The following is a 27,828-nucleotide window of genomic DNA, read 5'->3' as shown; positions in this document are numbered from 1 at the left end:
CTTTATAGTCAGATGAATGCTTCTCCCATTGAGAAAATGAAGGGTATAAGACACAACAGTAGCTGGGAGGTGGTAGCGCACACCTTTAATCCCAGAACTTGGAAGGCAGAGGGATGTGGCTCACTGGGACTTAGAGGCCAGCCTGGTCTACAAAGCAAGACCAGCATAGTCAAGGCTACACAGAGAAACCCTGTCTCGAAAAACCGAAAAAAGAGAAAAGAAAAGAAAAAAAAAAGACACAATGGTTTGATTCATTAGTCACTGGATCTGACCTAACACCAAGATAAAAGAAAGAGAAATAGTAAATAACAGCATGATTTTTTGTTTGTTTGTTTGGTTGGTTGGTGGGTTGGTTTGGTTAAGACAGGATTTCTTTCTGTATAGCCGTGTCTGGCCTGGAACTGCTTCTAACCTCCCTGAGTGCTAGGATTACAGGCATGCCCCATCACACCCAGCTTAAAGGAGGTTTAAAATCTAGAAAATCTCTCTCCTAGAAGCCTTTCCATAGAAACATAATTTTCTTGGCTCAATTAGTAGAGTGCTTCCCTAGCATGTACAAAGCCTGGGTTCCATTCCAGGCAACATTCACATTTTCTTTTACATTCTGAATGCATAAAAATTACACTTTCTATTTGGCTTAATTTATTATAACAGTCCTAAAATATCACATTGGGTTAGTATATTACAAAAAGGAAAAACTGTAATTCATCCCCAGCCAAACAGCATGGCTACTTTCTTTTAAATAATCCATAATTCCACTTAGAAATCAAAAGAAAATCAAGTAAGAGCTGCCTGAAGCCAGCAAGCTGGCATGAAGGGACAGAGAGGCCAGCGGAGCCGGCAACGCCTGCCAATGCTGACCTCCCCATCACTATCAGATATCACGATGGGCAAGTCCTCCAGCCTGCGCTTCTTCTTCACACTGACAGAACTGGTGCTTTCTGGGTCCTTCCTCTCCACGCTCTGGTATTCAGAGGCATCTTTAATTTTTTTCTTTCTTCGTGGCATCTTTTTGCCTGAAATACAAGTTCAACAATTTACTCAAAGTTTCCAATCTAGAAGTTATTCAATTTGGTCATATAAAAGCAAATAACAAACACTTAAAACAAACAAATATAGACTTTAGAACTTCTCTACTACATTAAAATTTTTACTTATTTCTTAAAGTAATATATGTATGTATTTATATAGATTTCTATATAGGTGATGGACATATATGTATCCATACACACATACACAAATCTCTTGCAAGGCATGGTGGCACACGCTTTTAATCCCAACAGAGGCAGGTAGATCACTGTGAGTTCAAGGCCAGTCTGGTCTACAAAGAAAGTCCAGGACAACCAAGGCTGCATAGTGAAACCTTGTCTCAAAAAAAAAAAAAATTTATCTCAGTTCCTTATATATTAATTTACACAAGTGGTTTCATCAATTATACAGTAATAATTTATTTAAAAAATCTTTTTTTAAAAGTACTAATACTGGGGCTGGAGAGATGGCTCAGAGGTTAAGAGCACTGACTGCTCTTCCAGAGCTCCTGAGTTCAATTCCCAGCCACCACATGGTGGCTCACAACCATCTATAATGTGATCTGATGCCCTCTTCTGGAATGCAGGTGTACATGCAGGCAGAACATTGTATACATAATAAAGAAATCCTTTTTTAAAAATGTAAAAAGTACTAATGCTCTTAATTAGGTCCAGTGGATCCTAGTACATCACAAGCAGAGGCAGGAATATCACAAGGTAGACGCCAACCCAGCCAACGCAACTACTGTGTCCAAATTTTAATAACAAAAACAAACAAACAAAAAAAAATCAATGACTCAATCTGATAACAGAATCTCCCAAAATTCCATAGTTAATGTTTATATATTTATGTAATAAATTAGATAGCAACACGTTTGTGGGTAGGGAATGGCACTATTAGAAGGTGTGGCCTTGCTGGAGTGGGTGTGGCCATACTAGGGGTGGGGGCAGGTTTTGAGGTTTTAGATGCTCAAGCATGGCCCAGCAGCACTCTCTGTTCCTGCTGCTACTGATCCAGATGTAGAACTCTAAGCTCCTTTCCAGCACCATGTCTGCCTGCACACTACCATGCTTCTAGCATGATGATAACAGACTAAATCTCAGAACTATAAGCCAGCCCCAATGAAATGTTTACAGGAGTTGCCATGGTCATGGTGTCTCTTCACAGCAATAGAAATGCTAACTAACACAACGTTTAAAGATAAAATACCCAATTATTTCTCTTCAAGACAATTAACAGGACACATGTCTGCTTTGGCTGTGCCACGTGCCTGTAATAACAGCTTACTAAAGCAAGAGGAATGCAAGCTGGAAGCAACACAAGCAAAATAGTGAAGTCATGCCTCAGAAAAAGAAAAGAAAACATTTGCTTTTCATCACCAAAAATTATACAGGAGGTTCTAGGTGGGTTAAGGGAAAGAAACAAAAAATTAGAAATAATAAATAAACTGCCATTTCAAAAAGAATAAGGGATCCACTAAAAAAAAACTATGTAAGAAAGCTCATCAAGGTAGGACACAGTGCCAATATATAAAAACCAAATCAGTGCTATACACTAGCAGTAAACAAGCCTAAATTTTCATAAAATTCCTTCTAGGGATGAAGAGATGACCCAGTGGTTAGGAAGTAGTACTAGCTGCTTTTCCAGAGGATTTAGGTCCCTCCCCAGTAAATACATAGCGCCTCACAGCATCTGTTAATCAACCACAGGGAATTTGATGCTCTCTTCCAGCCTCTCTGGGTACCAGACACACACACACAGCACTGACATACATTCACATCCACATATAATTTTTTTTTAAGTTTTTTATGGTTTTCTTTCTGCCCCTTCAAGGAAAAGGCACTTGTTACCAAGCCTGAGGATGAGAGAATTCAGTTCCTGGAACACACATGGTGAAAGGAGAGGGTTGACACCCAAAAGTTGTCTTTGGGCCTCTGTAGCACAACACACACACAAAATAGATAAATAGATGTAAATTAATTTTCCTGTTTCAAAATGTTTATTTACTTTATGTGTATAGGTGGGTTTTGTTGTTGCTGTTTGGTTGGTTTGGTTTTTTGAAACAGGACAGCCTTGGCTGTCCTGGAACTTGCTCTCTAGACCAGGCTGGCCTCAAACTCAGAGATCCACCCACCTCTGTGTCCCAAGTGCTAGGATTAAAGGCATGCACCACCACCAGGCGTGCATGGATGTTTTACCTGCATGTATATCTCTGTATCACTTGTGTACCTGGTGTCTTGAAGGCCAGAAGATGGTGGCCCCTGAAACTGGAGTTACAGTGCTGGAAATTTAACCAGTATCTTCTGGAAAAGCAGCCAATGCTGTTAACCACTGACACATCTTTCCATCCACGATACTACTTAAAGATTTATTTAAGTTTATGTGTATCAGTGTTTTGCCTGCATGTTATTTATGTGTACCAATTGTGTGCCTAGTGCCTTCAGAGAACAGAAGAGGATGCCTGATAATCTGGAACTGCAGTTAGGAACAGATGCTGAGAAACACACCTTAGTCCTCTATGAGAGCAGTAAGTGCTGAATCATCAGTGGGTCTCCACCTTCCTAACACTACAACTCTCTAATAAAGTCCCCCATGTTGTGGTGACCCTGAGAGAGGGTCTATTAACCCCAAAGAGGTCACGACTCACAGTTTGAGAACCACTGCTTTATATTCTAAATTCTACATTGTTACTTGTTTGTTTTGTTTTGTTTTCCGAGACAGGGTTTCTCTGTGTAGCCTTGGCTGTCGTGGACTCTCTTTGTAGACCAGGTTGGACTCGAACTCATAGCGATCTGCCTGCCGCTGCCTCCCGAGTGCTGGGATTAAAGGCCTGTGACATCACACCCAGCCTTTTTTGTTTTTTTTCCCTAAATTCTACTTTTAACAGCATCAAAAATAATAAAATCCAGGCTGGAGAGATGGCTCAGAGATTAAGAGCACTGTCTGTTCTTCCAATGGTCCTGGGTTCAATTCCCAGCAACCATATGGTGGCGCACAACCATCTATAATGACATCTGGTACCCTCTTCTGGCATGCAGGCACACATGTGAGTAGAATACTGTATAAATAATAAATAAATCTTGAAAAGTAAAATAAAGCTCATTAAAATCATCATCATCATCATCATCATCATCATCATCCTCCTCCTCCTCCTCCTAGCCAGTAGTGGTGGCACATCTCTTTTAACCCCAGCACTCAGAAGGCAGAGAGAAGTGGATCTCTGGGTTTGAAGCCAGTCTGGTCTAGCCTGGTCTACAGAGAGAGTTCTAGATAGCCAAGACTACAAAGAGAAACTCTGTCATGAAATATAAAATAATAATAATAATAATAATAATAATAATAATAATAATAATATCATCCTTATGAGTAAATTTAATAAAGCATATAAAACTTGCAACTAAAAATTTACAGTAGTCCTTAAAAGGAGAGATTAAACTCAGTGGAAGGTGTCTGTGTGTATATAAAAGAAATTAAAGGAAATCTACACAAACGTATAGACCTCTTCAATTCATAAAGTAGAAGACTTAAATATCTTTAATACGGTAATATGTTCCAACTGCTATATAGATATAATCTCCATTAAAATCCTATTTAGCCTTCCTGAAGAAGTAAACAAGCCGATCCTAAATGTAAGGGTTTATTATATAGCTCTGGCTGTCCTAGAACTCACTATACAGACCAAGCTGGCCTCATAGTTTCTAAAAGGCATGTAAATGCATAGCTCTTTAGTACACAATCACTACAGACTCAATATGTGCTGCTGTTTTTTATTTGTTTTTGTTTTTGAGACAGGATTTCTCTGTGTAGCCTTCGTTGTCCTGGACTTGCTTTGTAGGCCAGGCTGGCCTCGATCTCACAGAGATCTGCCTGCCTCTGCCTCCGGAGTGCTGGGACTAAAGGCATGCACCACCATGCCTAGCGAAAATCTATAAGGTTTTTTTTTTTTTACTTTGTTTTTCAAGACAGGGTTTCTCATCGGGCATGGTGGCGCACGCCTTTAATTCAGCACTCAGGAGGCAGAGGCAGGTGGATTGCTGTGAGTTCCAAGCCAGTCTCATCTACAAAAGCAAGTCCAGGACAGCCAAGGTACACAGAGAAGCCCTGTCTCAAAAAACAAACAACAACAAAAAAAAAAACCAAAAAACAAACAAAAAACCAAACAAACAAAAAAGGGTTTCTCTGTATAATAGGCCTGGATGCCTGGAACTCTCAAACTCACAAGAGATTCACCTGCCTCTACCTCTTGATTGCTGGAGTTAAAGGCATCACCACTCCTGGCTTATGCGCTGCTGTTTTTGAAACTGGGTCTCATTATGTACCCCTGGATGATTTGGAACTTGATGTGTAGATCAGGATAGCCTCAAACCCAAGAGATCCACACTCTTTGGCTTCCCCGTTGCCAGGATTACAGTTGCGTACCAAGACACTAGGCTCAATATGAGTTTTCAACGAAAACTGGCAGATGTGGAGTCAATAAGGAGCCTGAAATATAGGTAGTCTACAGATAAAAATTCAAAATTTTCCATGCTCCATGATATTGACCACAATAAAATTACTGTTATAATAGTACTTCTAAGAGTTTAAAAAATAAAAATAAAAAAAGCTCAGAGCTGGAGAGATGATTCAGAGGTTAAGAGCACTGACTGCTCTTCCGTCCTGAGTTCAGCTCCCAGCAACCACATGGTGGCTCACAACCATCTATAATGTGATCTGATGCCCTCTTCTGGCCTACAGGTGTACATGCAAGCAGAGCACTGTATACATAATAATAAATAAATAAATCTAAAAAAAAAAAAAAGTCCAGTCACCAGCCAATTTAAAAAGCCAGCATATAATATATAGCTGCTGCTGCTGTTTCTTTTTCTTTTTCTTCTTCTTCTTCTTCTTCTTCTTCTTCTTCTTCTTCTTCTTCTTCTTCTTCTTCTTCTTCTTCTTCTTCTTCTTCTTCTTCTTCTTCTTCTTCTTTTTTGGCCACTAGCTACCCTATAACAACATAGAGTTTGGGGAGATAGTATTTGCTGCTTTTGTGGAAGACCCTAGTTCTGTTCCCAGCACCCTCATCCAGCAGTTCCAAAGGTCCAATGCCCTCTTCTGGCCTCTGTGAGCACAAACCCCCATGATTCACATGCACATAATTTTTTTTAATTTTAAAAAGATGTTTTACATTTTATTTTTTAATTTATTTATTCCGATTACATTTCAATTGTTATCCCATCCTTTGTATCCTCCCATTCCTCCTTCCCTCCCACTTTCACCCTATTCCCCTCCCCTACATCTGTGACCGAGGGGGACCTATGGTCACAGGCTATCAAGTCTCATCTTGATAGCCTGCTTATTATGAGTGCTTTCAGGCCTCCCCACCACGGGCAAGTGGTCAACTATGGGGCACCAGAGTTACATGTCCGAGTCAGTCCCCACTCTCCACATTACTGTGGAGAATGTCCTGTCCATTGACTAGATCTGAATAGGGGTTCAATGTTTACTGCATGTATTGTCCTTGGTTGGTGCATGAGCAGAGAGAACCCTTGGGCCCAGATCCGCCCATCATACTGTTCTTCTTGTAAGTATCTAGGACCCTCTGGATCCTTCTATTTCCCCATTCTCTCATACTTTTCTCACCTAGAGTCCCAATAGGATGTCCTCACAACTATTCCAATGTCCTGGTAAGTGAAGACTTTTGTGGGATATGCCCTTGGGCTAGTATCCAATTATGTTAGTATAAACCATGTGAGTCTCTCTGCTTCTGGGTTAACTCACTCAGTATGATCATTTCTAGTTCCATTCATTTGGCCACAAATTTCGGGATTTCCTGTTTTTAACAGCTGAGTAGTACTCCATAGTGTAAATGTACAACAGTTTCTTTATCCATTCTTCAACTGAGGGACACTTAGGCTGTTTCAGGTTCTGGATATTATGAATAAGGCTGCTATGAACATGGTTGAGCACATGCCCTTGTTGTATGCTGGAGCATCTTCTGGGTATATTCCAAGGAGTGGAATAGCTGGGTCTTGAGGAAGTCCTATTCCCAGTTTTCTGAGATAGCACCAGACAGATTTCCAAAATGGTTGTACAAGTTTGCATTCCCACCAGCAATGAAGGAGTGTTCCCCTTTCTCCACATCCTCGCCAGCATGTGCACAAACCCCCATAGTGATTCACATGCACATAATTTTAAAATAAAAAATAAAAATAAAGTATTTAAAAATAAATATAATGGCTTATCTTCACTTACTTTAATTGAAGCTACAGAATAAGTGACCAGAGCCGGGCGTGGTGGCGCACGCCTTTAATCCCAGCCTTCGGGAGGCAGAGGCAGGCAGATCGCTGTGAGTTCGAGGCCAGCCTGGTCTACAAAGCGAGTCCAGGACAGCCAAAGCTACACAGAGAGACCCTGTCTCGAAAAACCAAAAAAAAAAAAAAAAAAAAAAAAAGAATAAGTGACCATAGCCTATCAGAAATAATTGAAAAATGAGACTAGCTCCAACAATAAGTTTTTAATCATCACAGTGAGAAGAAATGTCTTTAGAAAAACCAACAAGTATGAAACAAATACATAACAATGAGATTCATTTTATCTCAAAATAGCATTTTCACTCTACTTGGAGGTCACTGATTGTAGCCAAGCAAGCCAGGCATGGTGGCACATGCCTTTAATGCCAGCACTCAGGAGGCAGACACTTTGAGACCAGGCTGGTCTACACAACAATTTCCAGACCAGTCATAGTGAGACTTTGTCCCAAGAAATAAAAACTCATAAATACACAAGGCTCTTGAGATTGATCTCTAGCATAAAAAGGGAGAGGGAGAGCTTGATGGAACATTCCTCCTTTATCAATTGATTACAATAAGATTATTTCCGTAACTGAGGGAAGTAAATGGATGCCTATAAACATATGCATACATACATATAAACATGTATTCAATTCTCTTTCCCAAGCAATGAGCTTGACTATTTCCCTAAGGGAGAGGTGGGATGCATATCGAGACATGCACAAACACAAATGCTACACTTCTAGCGTATACTCAGCCTGTTTAAGACATGTTTTAACAACAGAATTCATTGGGCAAATTCCAGCAGTTGGATGGTGAGTTGGGTGATCCCTGAGGAAGCTAGCTAAACTAGACATATCAACCACCTCCAAGAAACCCTGCCCCTGTGAATAAGGTGGAGAGATGCTTAGGAAGACACCCACAGAAAGGTGCTGTGGGGGTGCCCAAACCCACGTTGGCCCACAAGCGTGCAAAAATAAAAGATTTGAAACACACCTTGAGGGGCTGGAGAGATGGCTCAGAGGTTAAGAGCGCCACCTGCTCTTCCAGAGGTTCTGAGTTCAATTCCCAGCAACTACATGGTGGCTCACAACCATCTAGAATGTGATCTAATGCCCTCTTCTACAGATAAAGCACTCATATGCAATAAATAAAATTAAAAAAAAAAAAGAAGAAAGAAACACACCTTGAGCAATAATAGTTATCACTGACGGAATCAACAACATTCTTCTAGGTATCTTATACCCAACACATAGGTTACTGCTCTCAAGAACTCTAATAAACAGTAAAAACAAACAAACAAAAAAACAGTGGCAAGTGGCTATGGCTGGGAAACGACACTCGATACATTTGATTCCAAAACTAGACCTATTCTGACTCAACAGCAAAGAACTATCTCTCATAACAAGCAAAATTCTACACATGGAGCTCACTTTTTCCTCGGCGTTGCCCATATACGATACGATGACTAAAGCAAGAAGAATGGCGTGAAGGGGTCCAGATTCACACCCAGCTCCACCGAGGAGACCAACGCTCTGTTCTCACAGGGATCTGACGCACAGCCTGTCATCTTCGACAGGGGAACAACGGTAAGTGGTAAATGATAAAGATTTCCTAGGGAACTCATTCTCGGGAGGCTGAGGCAGGAGGCTGGCGAGTTAGAAGCCATCTTGGGTACCCAATGAGTTCAGCCAGGGCTACACAGAGGGACCCGGTGGGGGCGGTTTCTTTGGCAAAGAACTAGTGAAACCAACTACTATAAACAACCACAGTAACACGGGGGGCGGGGGGACTAATCGCCTGTCCTCCGAGATCCGTTAGCCAGGCCGGCGACGACTAGGCTACCTCCCTCCCCCGAGACTCGGAGCGCGGAAGGCACCCGGGCCTAGGAGGACTAAGGCTGCCCACGCGGGGAGGGGGACGACAGGGGCTCGAGCGCCAGGGACGCCTGGAAGCGCCAAGAGCGACCCGGCACGGGCTCCCGCGGGGCCGAGCGGCCTACTCGCTACGAAGTGAGCCTCAGGTGGAGCGGCCCCCGCCCGGCACAGAGCGCAAAGCAGGCGGCCCCCGACGGCCGCAGCCTGCCGAGGCGATGCATACTCACCGCAGTGCCGTCCGCTCCGCCGAGCGCCTCTCGAACGCTGGGGGTCGCGAGCGGCCGCCACTCAAGAAGTGGAGAACCCGGGAGGGAGGCGGCGCGAATCGGCGGGGGCGGGGCGCGCAGGCGCGAGGCACTGTGGGACAACTAACCACCCGGAACGGCCGGGGTCGGCCGGGGTGCTTTGCTAGAACTTGTCAATAGAGTCCCCAAATACCATTCAAATTCAGCTCTGCTACAGCAAGCTTCCTCTGGTGCTTTATTTGCGTAATTTGAGAATTACATTGAAGTTAAAATTTCACATAGCTACTTAGAAACTCTGAGATGGTAAAATGTTAATGTCTGATAATTCACTTCAGCGGAAATCAAGCATCCTAAAACTCAGCTTAAAAATATTGAAATTTAGAGCTGGGCGTGGTGGCGCACACCTTTCATCCCTGCACCCGGGAGGCAGAGGATGGAGGATCACCGTGAGTTTAAGGCCAGTCTGGTCTACAAAGAGAGCCCAGGACAGCCAAGGCTACACAGAAAAACCCTGCCTCGAAAAACCAAAAAACAAAACAAAACAAAACAAAAAACCCTGAAACTTCTTCTCTGTTGTAGGAGAGGTTGCAAGGATGGACCGTGTGAGGGAAGGGAGAGAAGAGTGAGATTGGGGAGATGAGTGGAATTGGGGTTCAGGATGAGAAATCCACAAAGAATCAATAAAAAGTTAAAAAATAAAATAAAATAAAATAAAGCACTGAAACTTATACAAGTGTGCATAAGAAGATGTGTTCCACAGCCGGGCGGTGTGGTGTTCATCTTTAATCCCAGCACTTGGGAGACAGAAGCAGATGGATCTCTGAGTTTGAGGCCAACCTGTCTACAAAGTGAGCCCAGGACAGTCAAGGCTACACAGAGAAACCCTGTCTTGAAAAACCAAAGGAGGGCCGAGCGTGTGGCGCACGCCTTTAATCCCAGCACTCGGGAGGCAGAGGCAGGCGGATCGCTGTGAGTTCGAGGCCAGCCTGGTCTACAAAGTGAGTCCAGGATGGCCAAGGCTACACAGAGAAACCCTGTCTCGAAAAAACAAAAAACAAAAAAGAAAAAAAAAAACAAAGGAGGAGGAAGAAGAGGAAGAGGAAGAAGAAGAAGAAGAAGAAGAAGAAGAAGAAGAAGAAGAAGAAGAAGAAATGTTCCAAGAAGCCCATTTCCTTGGAGGAAAAATGGCAACAGCAGAAATATTTAGTATGACAAAGATGAATAAAACATGAAATAGTCATACAGTAAAATTCTACAACAAATAAAACTCAAGTTTTGTAGCTCCTAGCAACCCTTACTAAGCCAGGCCTTTAACCCCAGAACTGAGAAGACATTGGTAGGCGAGTTTCTCCCACCCCACAAAAGAAGGTGATGGTGGTGGTAGAGATGGTAGTCGGACTGAAATAATAGCAAGCCAACAAATATAATCACTCTTAAATGATTTTCACAAACTTAGGAAAAACTACATTTAACAGTATATATATTTATTTATGCAGTTATATAACTGTATACTGTGTGTAGTATATATATATTTATTTATAGTTATATAACTGTATACTGTATACAGTATATATACTGTAGTTCATAACTAATGGAAAACAGTATGTTTTTGTTGTTGTTATTGCTTTTGTTTTTTCAAGACAAGGTTTCTCTGTGTAGCCTTGGCTGTCCTAGACTCTCTTTGTAGACCAGGCAAGCCTTGAACTCACATTGATCCACCTGCCTCTGCCTCCCGAGTGCTGAGATTAACGCCCAGCTTGAAAAGTATGTTTTATTTAGTTTTGTTTTGTTTTTGTTTTTCAAGATAGGGTCTCTCTGTGTAGCCTTGGCTGTCCTGGACTCACATTGTAGACCAGGCTGGCCTCGAACTCACAGGGATCCACCTGCCTCTGCCTCCTGAGTGCTGGGATTACAGGCGTGCGCCACCACCACCCAGCTGAAAACAGTATGTTTTAAAAGCACAGATTAATGGACCAGATAGGTAGATGGGTACACATGATGGTAATAATATGGAAATGAGAGGAGGAAGTAAAAATGAAGTGGTAATGTACAGGACTTCAGGTAGATGTCAAGACCAGGAGGAACTGCATACGCCAACAGTCCAAGCGCTCAATAGTCTAAGACAAGAGGACGGCCACAAGTTTGAGTCTGGCCTGAGCTACACAGCAAGTACTAAGCCAGGCAGGGCTGTATTCCGCTTGGCTCCCTAGCTCCTTCACTAGCATGCACTATGCCACATGTTCCTCCCCAATATACACAGCAGTATCAAAACCCCCACCCAGCAGGCGCCAGGCTTCACAGGAGCTTCCCCACTTCAGTAACAATCAAAGTTAGACAGTTTCTATTTAAATGTGCGCCCAATGTATCCAGAGATGAGGAAGAGAAGGGCCAATCCAGTCTCCACTGGTTTTGGATGATGTGCAGCAAAGCAGACTATCTAGAAAGCTTTTAGGGAGAACTCTCTGCTTACCATCTTATGCCTATGCACAATTGTGTGTGCATATTACAATCAGATACATATGGGACAGGGCATGTGCACTAGGAAGTCAATGGATAGACTAATCTACCAATCAAAGCACGAGACCAACCCAAACAGCCCTTAGTAGCCACCCCGCCATCTGTCTGTCCTTTAAAGACAGAGGGGTGCAACCAGGGTCCCTGAGTGCCTCCGCTCACCTGACCTGCTGTCAATTGTAACCACATGTCCCTCTACAAAACATATTGTTTCTTTGCTCCAAATAAAAGTCACTTTGTTTCTTTTGTAAGTCTGCAGGAGCCCTTACCTCCTGGTTTGAGTGCGAAGCATCTACCACAGGCTCACACTCCTCCCCTAGCTGGTGGTGCTGGTGGGCAGGTAGCAGAACCTTTAGTGGCTGGAGCCTTGCCCCAGGAAGTACGTCACTCAGGGTGAGCTTTGAGCGCTTACAGCCTTGTCCGACCGCAGTCCCCACAGCAAGTGGCTGTGATCTCTAAGTGTCCTGATCTGGCTGGCCACTTGTTGCCACGCCTCCTTCCCACTATGGACTGTGAGAGAAAATAAACCCTTCCTTCTGTAAGTCAATGCTAGTCTCATCTCAGCCACCAGAAAGGTCACACCTGATTTTTAATTCTTTGGATAAGAGGCTACAAACATAGAAACATTCGACCTTGCCCGAGTCTAAGCAACTCCAACTGCTAGCATGGCACCTTCACAGGCTGAGCCATCCAGCCCTTTTCTGGTTTTGAATCAGTGACTCATGTATCTCAGGTTGGCTTTGAACTCCTGACCTTCCAACTCTACGTCCCAAATTGTAGGATCACAGGATGCCCCACCAATTCAGTCTACTGTTTTCTAATTTCTTCCTTTGAGATGCCTTTGGGAAGATAAGCACTATCTCTGTAAGCAACTTTGGCTTCTTTGGTTATTTTGAAATTACTCAACTCTCAGTCAGCAAGAAAAGTAAAGTAGATCCATCAGTCAAAGGCTCTGTCTCTTCAATGTCTCCTCAGTATTCTTTGATCTTTTAGTGCCTAAAATGATCCCTAAAGCCAGGCATGGTAGCGCACATCTTCAGTCTTAGTCTCAGCATTCAGGAGGCAAAAGCAGGCGGATCTTTGTGAATTCAAAGACAGTTTGGTCTATATCATAAGTTCCATGATAATCAGGGCTACATAGACCCTGTCTCAAAATAATAATAATAATAACAACAACAACAACAAGACACCTAATATTATAGTAATATAAGACCAGTCTGTGGCTTGCTTTACTCCATTATCATGTAAAACAGTGGGGGTTTGTGGGAGGAGGGGACTGTGTTGTGCCTTGAGAGACTCCATTTTGAGGGTGGAAATTGACTGTACTTCTCAGTGGACCCAAACTACTACCTGTTTGGCACCACTTACTAGCACAGATTGATCAATGACTTTTTCCTGAGAACAGAAAAGGTGCTACCCTACAAGTTTAACGGGAGTGAACTGAGACTCTAAGGACAAATGGTGTATTAAAATCTTATTAGGACAGAGAAACCCTGTCTCGGGGAAAAAAAAATCTTTTCGGGAAAGCAGGCCCAAGAACTTATCAGACACTGCAGGCAAAGGAGAGGGTCTAACATCCTCATCTGGACCCCATAAAGTGGCTAACACTGAGATGGCTATGGCCCTCAGACTGGCAATCATCCTGCCTCAGCCTCCAGAGTAACGTGATTACAGGCATGTAGCGCACACTGCCCTTTTACCTTTAGGATGTTACTGTAGCAGAGGCTTGCCTTCAACTCCCAACAGTCCTGCCTCCTCCACAGTTCTTTGATCGCAAGCTTTTTTTTGTTTTGTTTTGTTTTGTTTTCATTTTTCGAGACAGGGTTTCTCTGTACAGCCATGGCTGTCCTGAACTCACTTTTTAGACCGGGCTGGCCTCGAACTCAAAACGACTCGCCTGCCTCTGCCTCCCAAGTGTGCTGGGATTAAAAGCCTCTGCCACCACATCGACTTGATCACAAGCTTTAACCATTTTTTTTTCTTTTTCTTTTTCCTTTTCCGAGACAGGGTCTCTCTGTGTAGCCCTGGCTGTCCTGGACTCGCCTTGTAGATCAGGCTGATTTGAACTCACAGAGACCCGCCTGCCTCTGCCTCCCTGAGTGCTGGCTCTACCAGTGTGCGCCACTGCACCCGGCTACTCTTCTCTTTTTTGGTTTTTCAAGACAGGGTTTCTGTGTTTTAGCCCTGACTGTCCTAGACTCGCTTTGTGGATCAGGCTGCCCTCAGACTCACAGTGATCTGTCAGCCTCTGCCTCCCGTGTGCTGGGAGTACAGGGGTGCGCTACCATGCCCCACCCAACAAAGTTTCTATATGTAGTTTAGGCTGACCTTAAATTTGCATTTCTCTAGACTTAATCTCGCAAATTTTGAGATTGCAAGTATGAGCCACCTTGCTCAGCTATTAACCACTTTTTGCTTATTAGACAGGGTCTCAGGTAGCTTTGGATGGCTGCGAGCTCCTAATCTTACAGGCTCCATCTCCCACGTGCTTAGACGAAGGCCCTGTGCCATTACTCTGCTTTATCGAACTCCTAAGCACAGCATTTCTAGAATCTTGGGCCTTTGGTTCTCTATTTTTAAAAATAGGAGTAATTTCTCCACATATAACAAAAGGAAATGAGACGTGTCAGTCAGTGGCTCACCGCGAGCAAAGATGATAGCCCTGAACTAAGAACTGCCAGGAACGAAGAAGCCTTGACGTAGTACTCAACATCCACGGTTTTTGCAACTCACTGCATTCTTCACAAGGTTCCAGCGGCACCAAAACAAAATGAACCTCAGGGCTCCGCCTCAGCGTGAGCTGCAGAGCCCAAACCTCGCGAGATTTGCTGACCGGGTCAAGTCCCCTCCTACCCACTGCTCGCAGTAGCAGGGCCGCATGCGCAGCTCTTCAACGGCGAGGCTTGCGGGAAAGATGGAGTGTGCTGCGCCTGGTGCTACGGAGGCTGCGGACCCTGGAGGGGCCGGACCGTACAACAGCCCCGAGGAGCCGGAGGGTCGGGAACCGGACGCAGTGCGCTTCGACCGCGAGAGGGCGCGCCACCTGTGGGAAGCTGTGTCCGGTGCGCAGCCGGCGGGGAGGGAGGAAGGTGAGTCGGGGGGCTCCGGGGATCGCGGCTGGACCGAGGCGGGATGGCCTGCCGCCTGTCACTCCCCTGGGGCCGGCCAGCCTCCGCACGACGTCCCCGAACTCCGAACTCGCTCTCGTGAAGGGTGCAGGACCTCGATACGCGTTACGCTGTGGAATTTTTCCGTCCTCCTTTCGAGGGCATCCACGTGAGAACAGTTTCCCACGAATTATAGGTCTTATCCTCTTGGAGAGCGACAGGACTTTCCCACCTGACCCGTAGCTGAGCCAGCTCCTTAACTCCACATCTGTCCTTAACTCCACATCTGTCCTTAACTCCACATCTCCATATTGCTTCTCTTCCCTCTCAAAACCCTACAGTTCTGAATAGCTTTGTTTAACTTACTTTATTTTTTAAATTTATTTTTGCGACGCTCCTCACTCCTGAAACTCGTAGTGGACCTCCTGCCCTCCACCTTCCTAGTGCGAGGATGACAGGTGTGAGCTTTGGGAGGTTTTTTCTTGAATCCCGGCTTCCTCCTGGGCTTGATGACGACTGTGCCCCGGCTTTCCGTATTTCTTCCTTGGTAGACCAGGCTGGCCTTGAACTTGCATGGGTCCTCCAGCCTAGGCCTCCTCAGTTAGTGTAAACGTTATTACTGGCTTGCGCCGCCTTACCCTGCAGTACTGTACTATGTTTCTGTTGCCAAGAAATGTGTCTTATTCCAGAGAGGAGGCCAGGGAGCCAGAGAAATGTGTCTAGGTATTCGCCTCGTCTCCAACCCTCTCGTCTCACATTGGATGCAAAGTTGGGGTCTGGGCTGCAACTTAACCTACTTAACGGCCTTGTTTCACCCAAAACTGAGTGAGTAACAAGGGAGATAGAGGAGCGCAGGAAGAGATGGCCTCTGGCTCTGTCTGGAAAGAGTCCTTTCCAAAGCTAGCTACTTAGTGCTAACCCAAATGCACAAGCCCTGTATCTGGGTTTCTGTGCTAATCTGTCAGATCGCTGCAGAGAAACAGGATCTTAGGGCTGGTTGGTTTGCTTGACAGAGCTGACTAATCCTATAATGTTTGGTGTGGTCGTGAACTGCTTGTCCTGGATAAAACTGAAAAATTTGACCATACTTAAGGGAGATACGTTTTTATTTTGTGTGGTGAGTGTTTTTGCTTGCTTGCGTGCGTGCGTGCATGCCATGAACCCAAGGATATCAGAGGAAGGCATCACATCCCCTGAATCTGGGCTTACCATTATGAACTACCATGTAGGTGTTGGGAACCAAACCCTGGTTCTGTACAAAAGCAGTAAGCACTCCTAACCACCTAGCCATCTCTCTAGCCCCAGGCTCTGTGTAAATTTAAGTGTATCTCCAATCTAACACTGTTAAGCCTGGTTCCTGAATAAATTTATATACCGTTTCCGAGCAACTATTTCTTTTGTACTTTTAAACATTTTTTTTTTGAGCCAGATGTGGTAGCACATACATGTTATTCCCAGCACTCAGGTGGGAGAGACAGAGGATCAGGAATTCAAACCAACTTCATCTATATAAATCTGAGCTAGGTGCTCGTGGTGGTGGCAAACACCTTTAATCCCAGTACAGGAGGCAGGGGCAGGTGGATCTCTGATCTACAGCTGGAGTCCAGAACAGTCAAGGCTACACAGAGAAACCTTGTCTGGGGAGGGGGGAGGAGTTTGAGGGTAGCCTGTGCTATACAAGACTCCTACCTCAAAAAAAGTTTAGTACAAAGTTGCCCCCCAACCCCCACCCCAGTTTTCCTTTCATTAATTTGACGTTCCCTAATGTCTGCCCTGTTCCCAGGGCCAACTGGACCTCAAAGCCTCAGGAATGAAGAAGATCTTGTCCCTACCCTGGAGTGGCATGCAGTCAGTCCAGGAGGCAGACACTAAAACGGTCACCATATAATGTGAGGGAAGAACTGAAGAGGGACGCCTCAGAACTGGGCTTACACCAAAAGGAAGTGGCCTTGGAGATGGGAAGAGCATGCCCTGGACCTTGAAGCAGAGAACACAGCAGCTGCTTAACCAACTATTTGCTTACATATGTTTGAGCATAATAATTCCTGGGCCTGTGCCCTGCCTGAGCAGCACAGCAGAGCTGGTTGGGGGGGCGCAGGTGAGCCAGCACGAGGAGTGCGCCCCGGAGAGCTGGCCATGGCACTTGTCTGCTGTAAAGGGGCAGGGTGGTGCCCTTTCCCCTTCCCCCTTGGCCACCTCAGTAGCTAGGAGAGTTGCCTTGGAGGGCAGGGGAGCTAGCCCTGCCTCTTCACTGTAGCGCGGCACACCTAACCTGGGCACACGGTGGAGCTGGCCGATGGTGAAGGCAGGGGTGAGCCGGCCCCTCGCAGGCAGGCGGCAGCACTGGGGAAGTTGGGCCCTGGGCTCGACTGGGCACACGGTGGAGCTGCCTCTAGCTAGAATCATGGGTGCCTGCGAGTGGGCCCTGGGCGGGAGAGCAAGAGCTGATCCTGCCTCCTGCCTGTGCCTAGAAAGGGTGGCCCAGCCAGAGCAGTGCTGGAGAGCTCCCCCTGGTGGATAAAGAGCTCAGCCGCCACCCGTGCCCAGATCCAGCGCTCTCAGTTGGCCCACCGGAAAATCTATATAATCTGCAAACAGTTGGGACTCTGAAAGGACTAGTCCTGCAGATCCAAAGCTGCAGGGTCTCCATGACACAGGGCAGCAACAGGATAATTGGGAAGAGTCCCGGTGAGGATCCAGTATTGATGGCTTCACAGAAGCCAGAGGCCTCGAACCGGACCAGTAACTCACTGCAAGTGAAGATGTGTGGACTGAGGGATATTCTGTGGGACACGCTGTGACACGCTACAGCTTCCACAGTGTGATGTGGTTCCATGCTTTGTGTGTGTGTGTGTGTGTGTGTGTTCTTTGTTTTGGAGGAGAGGTTGCAAGAGATGTGAGGGGATGGGGAGGTGAGTGGGACTGGGGTGATGTGAAACTCACAAAGAATTAATAAAAAGTTACATAATATATTAATAGTTACAACCCAGTTTATCCCTCCCCCTTCCCGTCATCAGTTCTGTAGTCACACTTAGATACCTGCGACATTTACATTCCATCCACCTTCCCGGTGAGTGTACACCATTGGGAGGCAGGGCACTTGGGGAGGAATTCCAGGTGCTGCCATACATGGCCTCATAAGGGGAGAGGAAGTTTAACCTGGCTACCAGGCTATGTGACTTCCTGGCAGGGGACAAAGCTGGGGCACTGGGACACGCAGGCAGGGGCTGGGGGTTGGTCCTACTGCTTACCTCAGGACAGTGTTTCAGGGTTTAGACACATCTTGCTTCCCCAATTCCCACGGTTTCCTGGCTGCACATGTGTCCATGGTAGAGTACATACAGATGTGTCGGATCCCTTGGGACTGGGGTGAGAAGCAATTGTGAACCAACACTGGGAGTGAACCAAACTCAGGTCCTCTGGAAGAGCAGTACATGCTCTTAATGGCTACCTGCCTCTGCAACCTCCAGCTCCGTGGGTTGTCATTTTCGTCTTACATTTACTTATAGTGTGTGGTGTGCATGCGCATCCATGTACCGTGGTGTGTGAATGGAGGTCGGAGAACAACTTGTAAGTGGTGTTGGTTCTCTCCTTCCACCATGTGGGTCCTAAGGATCAAACTCGGGCCTGAGGCTTAGTGGCAAATACGCTTAGCCAGCAAACCATCTCACCAGCCCCCAGCCAAGCATTCTTAGTAAAAGTAGACAGCTGTATAACTACAACAGTCCAGCTTTAGAGCATTTCCATTACGGGTAGTCTCCAGCTCTGGTCCCCCACTGAATGCTACTCATACCTGCAGCAGGTAACGGGCTTTCTGTCTCCTTTCATCAGCATCTCAAAAAAACAGAACCACAGAGTATGTGGTCTTTTGTGTTTAGCCTCTCTCTGCATGTTTTTAGGGTTCGCCAAGTCAGTGTGTGTTCCCTTTTACTGCTAAACAGAACTCTGATTATGGGTATGTTATATTTGCTTGTGTATGTGTTACTTGGAATATCTGGCTTGCTTCTGTTTTAGACCTCTTCTGAGAAATTCTCTTGGAAAAAGTTCTCATTATGTAGTCTTGGCTAGCCTGGAGCTCACTATGTAGACCAGGTTGGCCTCAAGCCCACAGTAATCCATCTGCTTTGGACTCCTGAATAATAGGACTGAAGGCGTGTACTTTAATTTTTTTCTTTTTCTTTTTCTTTCTTTTTTTTAAAAGATTTTATTTGTTTACTATTTATACAGTATTTAGCCCCCATGTGTGCCTGCATGCCAGAAGAGAGCATCAGATCTCATTATAGATGGCTGTGAGCCACCATGTGGTTGCTGAGAATTGAACTGAGGACCTTTGGAAAAACAGTGTTCTTAACCTCTGAGCCATCTCTCCAGCCCCATAAAATTTTTATTTATTCGTGTGTGTGTGTGTGTGTGTGTGTGTGTGTGTGTGTGTGTGTGTGTGTGTACACGTACAGGGTCATGGATGCCATGGTGTTTGTGTGGAAGCCACAACTTTCAGGAGTATTCTCTCTTTTCATGGTGGGATAAGGGATGGACTTGGGTGGGTTGTAAGGTGTGTGGGGCGAGCACCTATACCTGATGAGCCATCTAACTGTCCCTTCCAGCAGTGATTCTGATGGGGGATTATGCCGTGTTTGTGAGGACATCCATTTTATTTCTTGGGGGTCTTGTCCTGGGAATGAACTTGATGAGCTACATGGTATCTGTCTTTAGCATTCTGAGGAGCTGTCACACCTTTCCAAAATGGCTTCATCATTTTGCATTTCTTTCTTTGAAGCAAGAGCTTTAGGTCTCTATGTCCTCGTTGTTTATTGTTTTACTTTTTTGTTTGCTTTTGCTTTTGTTTTGAAGCACAGTCTTTATATTATATAAACCTTGCTGCCCCTACCACCCAGCTGTTTTATGTGTGTAGTGATTTGTTTTCTGAATACTGGTGTCAGTAAGCACTATTTTACTTATTACTCACCTATGTAGTATATTTTGGTGAAATATCTAGTCACACTGTTGCTCATGTTGTCACTTAGTTATTTGTTGTATTACTGGATTATAAGCCTTTTGTTTGGGTTGGGTTGGGTTTTTGGTTTTTAGTTTTTCAAAACAGGATTTCTCTGTGTAGCACTGGCTGTCCTGGACTCATTTTGTAGACCTGGCTGGCCTTGAACTCACAGAGATCCGCCTGCCTCTGCCTCCCAAGTGCATGCACCACCACACCCGGCCCTATAAGCCATTTTATATTCTGGGCACAAATTCTACATTACAAATATGATATCCACATATATGCTTTCTTTGAGACTTGTCTTCACTTCTTGTTTTGTTTTGTTAAAATTATCTTCTTGTGGGGAACAGTGTTGCTATGTTGCATTGGCTGGCTGGCTGGCTCAGAATAAGGAGAGCACCAAGTGGACCCCTCGGCATTAAGGAGCACATGTTCCAGTTTGTAAGCAGGGAGGGAGGTAGAGAGGAGGCAAGTTTTGTCTCAGAGCTGGGGCTAAAGGGCAGAAAGCTCACTTAGCATTCGCAAGGCCCTAGGTGTTAAGAGATGGGGGTGTCAACTGGTCTAACCATCTTGACTTGATCACATCTGATGAAAAAAGATAAAGATGAAGTTCTTTGAAGATACCTAAAACTGAAAGCCTTCACATCTGGGTGCTGTTTTTAGGTTGGGCCAGCTTCCTAAAGACCCTTCCTGTTCGGCTACAACTCTGTACAGAGCAGCAAGGTTTCCCATAGCAGGAGCTTTTCCTGGGCTCTACTGGCTCTCAGTACTGCAGACCCATGCTTGTGTTCTTCCTCTGTGGAGGGCAGTGTACACTGAAAGGTACCATCTAAAGGAATTGCATTGCTGCTTCCACACGTTGCAATTACTTGAAATGGTTACTACAGCCAGGCTTGGTGCCCCTGTCTTTAATCCCACATGCAGGCAGAAGCCAGCAGATCTCTGTGAGTTCAAGCCAGCCTGATCTACATAGTAAGTTTTAGGGCTACATAATGGGGTAGAAAGTTGCCCAGCAGTTAAAAGCACTGGCCGCTCTTGCAAAGTATCCAGGTTTGATTTCCAGAACCCACTTAGCAATTCACAACTATCTATAACTCCATTTTTCCTGGGATCCATTACCCTCTTCTGGCCTCCATGTTGCACAGGCATGCGTGAAGGCAAAATATTCATTCGCATGAATAAAGTAATTTTTTAACTTTATTAATTTATTCTTGTTACATCTCAATGATTATCCCATCCCTTGTATCCTCCCATTCTTCCCTCCCTCCCATTTTCCCCTTATTCCCCTCCCCTATGACTGTTCCTGAGGGGGATTACCTCCCCCTGTATATGTTCATAGGGTATCAAGTCTCTTCTTGGTAACCTGCTGTCCTTCCTCTGAGTGCCACCAGGTCTCCCCCTCCAGGGGACATGGTCAAAGGTGAGGCACCAGAGTATGTGAGAAAGTAATATCCCACTCTCCACTCTACTGTGGAGAGTGTTCTGTCCATTGTCTAGATCTGGGTAGGGGTTTAAGGTTTACCGCCTGTATTGTCCTTGGCTGGTGCCTATAAAGTAATTTTTTAAAAATTTATTTTGGTTTTTTGAGAGAGGGTTTCTCTGTGTAGCCTTGACTATCCTGGACTTGCTTTGTAGACCAGGCTGGCTTCGAACTCACAGCGATCCTCCTGCCTCTGCTTCCCAAGTGCTGGGATTAAAGGCGTGCGCCACCACCGCCCAGCTAAATAATGTTTAACTCAATTGTGCAGCTGTCTCATAAGGAACGCATACCCATGTCTTGGGCAGCACTGTCCTTTTCCTGCATACCTGTCTCTCCCCTAGTGCTTAAGTCTACATTAAAACTGTCATTGATGTTGTCATCATTTGAGATGGGATCTTCCTATATAGCCCTGCACAGTGTGCAACATACCCTGTAGCCTAGGCTGGCCCTGAACGCAGAGACGCACCTGCCTCTGCCACTTGAGTGCTTTTATTAAAGGTGGACCTCTCCACATCCTGCTTTAAAACTGTTCATAAGCCCCCACCTACACTTCTTTAAAAGATGACAGTGCATGATGGTACGGGCACAATAGTTGTCACATGTACTGAGGCAGAAGGATCCCTTCAGCCGGAAATTCATGGGTAGGGTGGAACAACATCATTTCACATCAGCGATATGTGACTAGGTAAAGAACATTGGCCTATATAAAATAAGTCACAGCGGGTGGTGGTGGCACACGCCTTTAATCCCAGCACTTGGGAGGCAGAGGCAGGTGGATCTCCATGAGTTCAAGACAGCCTGGACTACAGAGCAAGTTCTGGAGCAGCCAGAGCTGTTACACAGAGAAACCCTGTCATGGAAAACCAAAAAAACAAAACAAAACGTCACAATGCAGGTGGTTTGCAAGCATAGCGTGAGTCACAGCACAGTGGACATGAAGGATAGAGATTTGCACATGCGTTAGTATGGATCCTGTTACTTGGTGCCTGTGTTTGAGACTGATTAGAGACAGTGCTATTGAAGTCACATCTGTCAGTTTGCATGCTTTCTTTTCCCTCTGTAGTGGAGCACATGATCCAGAAGAACCAGTGTCTCTTCACCAACACCCAGTGTAAAGTTTGCTGCGCCATGCTGATATCTGAGTCTCAGAAGCTGGCACATTACCAGGTAGGCCATTTCTTTCTTTCTCTCTCTAGTTTTTCAAAAGATTTATTTATTATTTATATAGTGCTCTGCTTGCATGTATGCCTGCCTGCCAGAAGAGGGCATTATATCACATTACAAATGATTGCAAGCCACCATGTGCTTGCTGGGAATTGAACTCAGGACCTCTGGAAGAGCAGTAAGTGCTCTTAACCTCTGAGCCATCTCTCCAGCTCCAGTGTCCATTCTACGGTAGCCTTGCATGTACTTTCTGGGTCTGTCTCCCACTGTGAAGGCTCATTCTTCCATAGCTACCAGATGCTGCTTTCATGCATGTTTGCTTGTGACTTGAAGATTGACTTTTTCTGTGAATCTCATCTTTCCCATCCAAATCACGATCATTATATGTAGATCTTTCTGTACAGCTTGATACAGCAGGAAGTATGAGTTTTGGCTTTATGTAGACCTGAGTTTGAATCCAGCTCTTACTCATTTTATGCAAGAAATTTTACCATTCTTGGCCTCCGCTTCCTCATGTGTAAGATCACAGTATCAGCTGGGCGTGGTGGAGCACGCCTTTAATCTGAGCACTCAGGTGGCAGAGGCAGGTGAATCGCTGTGAGTTCAAAGCCAGCCTGGTCTACATAGTGAGTCCACAACAGCCAAGGCTACAGAGAGAAACCCTGTCTCGAAAAATCAAAAAAAAAAAAAAATCACAGTATCCTCATAGATTGTCAAACGTTAAGTAATTAATTAATTTACTTTTTTTTAAAAAGTTTTTCAAGACAGGATTTCTCTGTGTAGCCTTGGCTTTCCTGGACTCACTTTGTAGACCAGGCTGGCCTCGAACTCACAGCGATCCACTTGCCTCCTGGGATTAAAGGTGTGCGCTACCACCACACCCGGTATTGAAGGTTAAATTTAATAGCATGCCAAGGGTCTAGAACACAGCAGGAACTCAGTTAGCCAGGTTCCCTTCCCCCAGTTTCTCTTTCTCTGAAGTTTTTGTGAGGATGAATCAAGTGAGAATCTGGCATGGCCTGAGCACCTTCTCTATGAAATGACATTTTTCTTTCTTTCTTTCTTTCTTTCTTTCTTTCTTTCTTTCTTTCTTCTTCTTCTTCTTCTTCTTCTTCTTCTTCTTCTTCTTCTTCCTTCTTCCTTCTTCTTCCTCCTCCTCCTCCTCCTCCTCCTCCTCCTCCTTCTTCTTCTTCTTTGGTTTTTCGAGGCAGGGTTTCTCTGTGTAACAGCTCTGGCTGTCCTGGAACTCGCTCTGTAGTCCAGGCTGGCCTTGAACTCACATAGATCCACTTGCCTCTGCCTCTGCCTCTGCCTCTGCCTCTGCCTCTGCCTCTGCCTCCCAAGAGCTGGGATTAAGAAATGCCTTTTTTTTGGTTTGTTTGTTTTGTTTTTCAAGACAAGGTTTCTCTGTGTAGCTTTGGCTGTCCTAGACTCACTTTGTAGACCAGGCTGGCCTCGAACTCACAGTGATCCACCTGCCTCTGCCTCCCAAGTGCTGGGATTAAATGGTGCGCCACCATGCCCGGCTAGAAATGACATTTTTTATCTTTGATCTTTCTCCTGGGTTCCTGCAGAGCAAAAAACATGCCAACAAAGTGAAGAGATACCTAGCAATCCACGGGATGGAGACACTAAAGGGGGACGTGAAGAGACTAGACTCAGACCAGGTAATGCAGCTGCCTTGTTGAGACTGTTGCTTGCTTGCTAAGCAGATGGGTGTGCTGTGAGCGTGGGCTGTGGTTCAGACTGACTTGGCTGCAGACCCCAGCAAGTCTCATAACTCAAGCCTTGATTTCTTCCTCTGTTAAAAGCTAGAATACTTCCAAGCACAGTGCTGTGCACATGTAACAAAAGCACATGAAGGTGACGGCAGCAAGATGAGTAGTTCAAGGGTATCTTTGGCTACATAGCAAGTTTGGGGCCAGCCTGAGCTACATGAGAAACTGTCTTAAAAAAAATTATAGCTACCTTCTAGGATTTTTTTCTAACTCAAGAAAACACTTATAAAACAGCACCAAACTCAGAACCTGTTGAACAGTAGCAGGTCGGGAAATAGATCTTACCACCCAGAGGTTCAGTGAAGCAGGTGAAGCTAATTTTCTTGAGTTGTGGGGAAAAACAAACTTTTAGCATTTGACCTGAACAAATGAGCAAAATCAGTGCCTCTCTAATTATGAGGCAATTACATTTATTTTTAATCTCAGAATTAGTATAAAATTTACCAGCTGGGCGTGGTGGCGCATGCCTTTAATCCAGCACTCGGGAAGCAGAGGCAGGCAGATCACTGTGAGTTCAAGGCTAGCCAAAGTTAGTCTAGGACAGCCAAGGCTACACAGAGAGACACACACCCCCCCCAAAAAAGCGCTGACATAAGCCCTAATTCCTTGAGTGTAGTGTGACTTTCAAACTGTGGAAATCATGCGCACAAATTATGCACATTGTGAGTGAGAAGTCAGTGGGCATGGCTCTAACTTAGATGGATAGCCTTGACAAAGTCACTTAACCTGTCTGAAGTTCATGCCTAAAGTGGAGGTGATCCCTGCCTCTCTACTGTCATGAGATAAAACTTCAGTCCCCAGTGAATGCTCACTCCATAAGAGGTCACTCTCCAGACTGCTGTTCCTGTTTCCAGTAGCCAGTGGTTAAAGGGGCCTGCTTGTCCCTTCCAGAACTCACCTCCTGGTTACCCTTATAGTTAGACCCGGAAAGACAAGATCATTTCACCTTTCTGCAATTCAGTCACATCAGTTCTTCAGATGACTGAGTAGCTCAGATGAGATCCCAGCCCCCACCACCAGCTAGGAATTAGCAACCGCAAAATGTCTGCAGTGAGCTGGGCGGTGGTGGCGCACGCCTTTAATCCCAGCACTTGGGAGTCAGAGGCAGGCGGATCACTGTGAGTTTGAGGCCAGCCTGGTCTACAAAGTGAGTCCAGGACAGCCAAGGCTACACAGAGAAACCCTGTCTTGAAAAACAAAAACAAAAGTCTGCAGTGTGAAGACTGAGAAATGTGGAGGAAACACCTTATTCAGAGGGCAGACTTTCTTGGGAAGATTGAAATACACTTTCTAGCATAGCTATAGTAACACATGGAACCCTGGGCTCAAAACTGTGTGCTAGACACAGCAGGTGCAAGGACAGGAAGCAAAGTTGCCCACACCCAACATTGCACATAAATGCCCTCTAAGCTATAATGCTGTCAGTTTAGGGTGGCAAAGGTGTAATAGAAGTGATGCCCTCGGGGAACACAGGTGAGGAGCAGGGTAGATTCTTCCGGATATGTACATAGGAAGGGGCTTGGTGACTGTTGTTCAGTCATTGAGTGGCTGATAGCAGACATAATTAATGCCAGCCAGGAATGAAAAGGAACATTCTAGACAGTAGGAAGAACACAAGCAAACAAGGAAGTAGCAGAATAAAATGGGGAATTATGCATAGAGCCTGGCATGAAGTCTGTACAGGTATGCTGTGGTTAACACGGGAAGGGGGTCTTAAATGGCCACCAGCCCGTGGGCACTGGGGACCCCCTGGATGGGCAGTGGCATGACCAGACCTGTGTTCTCTCTCCCAACCAGAAGAGCAGCAGAAGCAAAGACAAGAACCTCTGCTGCCCCGTCTGTAACATGACCTTTTCCTCCCCTGTTGTGGCGCAGTCGCACTACCTGGGGAAGACCCACGCAAAGAACTTAAAGCTGAAGCAGCAGTCCACTAAGGGGGCAGGTACTGGTTTTCCTGACTAGTGCTGTGGGGATCCCCTCCCGTCCTCAGGGCACCATTGCCAGGTGCTTCCAGAATGCTCACTGGGGCCTCAGAATGCAGTCTGGAGCCTCAGATTTTTCAGGCTTTTGAGAGCCCTGAAAAGTCCAAGTAAGAGTTGGTGATGTCAGTCAGTTGGTAGAGTGCTTCCCTGGTGTGCACAAAGGTCTGGCTTTCGTCTCCAGCCTTGCATAAACCACATATGGTGCCACCTGTAATCCCAGCACTCGGAAGGTGGAGGCAGCTACCACAGTGAGTTTAAGGCCAACCTGGGCTACATGAGACCCTGACTCAAAATACATAGGCACCATATTAGACCCTCCTTCATTGAAATTCGGACTCCAACTTGTGTCCGCTTTACTTTCTTTCCTTTGTGTGGGTCTATCCGATCTTCTATAGAGGTTTCTTAGCCCAAGCTTTTGTCCTGACCAGTAATTATAACTCAGGAGTGCCAAAGGCCTGTGCAAACCGTGAGCATTCTGTCGCTTGCCTCTCCCACTTAATCTCCCTTCCCTCCCCGCCCACCTGCTCCTACTACTAAGTGTTGCCAGTTGGCAGCTAATCCTGGGCTTTTTTAATGGGCTCAGGTTATGCTCATTTTGACCCACCAAAGCTGCCTGTTCTAAAGGCAGGGGTGTGGCTTTAAAGCCGGGCAGGCTGGCAAGCTGTCACAGCTGCAGCAAATCCACCCAACACCGACATCACAATTAGCCTTTTTTATTCTGTTGCCATGGACCTTGTCTTCACTTGCATCCTGTTAACCCTGAATCCTGAGGTTTTTAACCTAGGCTAACAGCAATTAGTCAAGAATGAGATGTCTTTGATTTCTGTTTCACTCTGTGTGTGTGTGTTTGTGTTTTATTTTGGACCAAGACCACATTATTGATAGAACTTTTGATCCTTCTGTTTTACTTCATCATTGAAACAAGACAATAGTGGTTTAGAAGGTTTTGAAAATTTGATGGTAAAATCTACTCATAGTTATGCCCTCTTTTTTTATTATTTATTATTTATACTGTAGTCTGCCTACATGTACACCTGCAGGCCAGAAGAGGGAACTAGATCTCATTATAGATGGTTGTGAGCCACCATGTGGTTGCTGGGAATTGAACTCAGGAACAGTGTTCTTAAATTCTGAGCCATTTCTCCAGCACCCCCCCCCTTTTTTTTAAAGCTTTATTTTTATTTCATGTTTATTAATATTTCACCTGCATGTGTTTGTTTGTGTAAGGGTGTTGGATCCCATGGAACTGGAGTTACAGACAGTTGTGAGCTGCCATGTGGGTGCTGGTAATTTAACCTGGGTCCTCTGGAAGAGCAGCCAGTGCTCTTAACTGCCCCAGTTTTACCCTCTTACCATACCCAAATGTAGTTACTCATGGTGTGAAACA

At 45.3% G+C, this 27,828-nt stretch overlaps 2 protein-coding genes and 1 pseudogene across 10 annotated transcripts in view; 1 reads left to right on the top strand and 2 right to left on the bottom strand.

The window, feature by feature from the left end:
* UIMC1 (ubiquitin interaction motif containing 1) overlaps positions 1 to 14,687 on the bottom strand; it is a 76,584-nt gene extending 61,897 nt beyond the window's left edge. For 3 of the 6 annotated variants that reach the window (XM_084795767.1, XM_084795771.1, XM_084795772.1), the window contains exons 1-2: positions 9,403 to 9,508; positions 862 to 1,016 (exon numbers count right to left, since the gene is read on the bottom strand). In XM_084795767.1, coding sequence (XP_084651893.1) covers positions 862 to 1,008 — 147 coding nt within the window. In that variant the 5' untranslated portion in view covers positions 1,009 to 1,016; positions 9,403 to 9,508. Of the gene's footprint in view, positions 1 to 861; positions 1,017 to 5,837; positions 5,972 to 8,731; positions 9,134 to 9,402; positions 9,509 to 14,576 lie in introns of those variants that run through there. The other 3 variants (XM_084795768.1, XM_084795770.1, XM_084795769.1) reach the window with 3 other exon arrangements.
* Positions 1 to 27,828, bottom strand: part of LOC311605065 (small ribosomal subunit protein uS2-like) — a 986,626-nt pseudogene that overhangs the window by 617,625 nt on the left and 341,173 nt on the right. The gene's annotated exons all lie outside the window — the stretch shown is intronic.
* ZNF346 (zinc finger protein 346) overlaps positions 14,813 to 27,828 on the top strand; it is a gene marked incomplete at its 5' end in the record, with an annotated part of 28,913 nt that continues 15,897 nt past the window's right edge. For all 3 annotated transcript variants that reach the window (XM_084795823.1, XM_084795821.1, XM_084795822.1), the window contains 4 exons: positions 14,813 to 15,023; positions 22,581 to 22,684; positions 24,256 to 24,348; positions 26,257 to 26,401. In XM_084795823.1, coding sequence (XP_084651949.1) covers positions 14,813 to 15,023; positions 22,581 to 22,684; positions 24,256 to 24,348; positions 26,257 to 26,401 — 553 coding nt within the window. The remainder of the gene's footprint in view (positions 15,024 to 22,580; positions 22,685 to 24,255; positions 24,349 to 26,256; positions 26,402 to 27,828) is intronic.

This window comes from Acomys minous (assembly GCF_964271855.1).
Source record: "Acomys minous genome assembly, chromosome: 9".
Lineage (NCBI taxonomy): Eukaryota > Metazoa > Chordata > Mammalia > Rodentia > Muridae > Acomys > Acomys minous.
The sequence above is the reverse complement of the archived record's forward strand: the minus strand, read 5'-3'. Positions and strand labels throughout refer to the sequence as shown.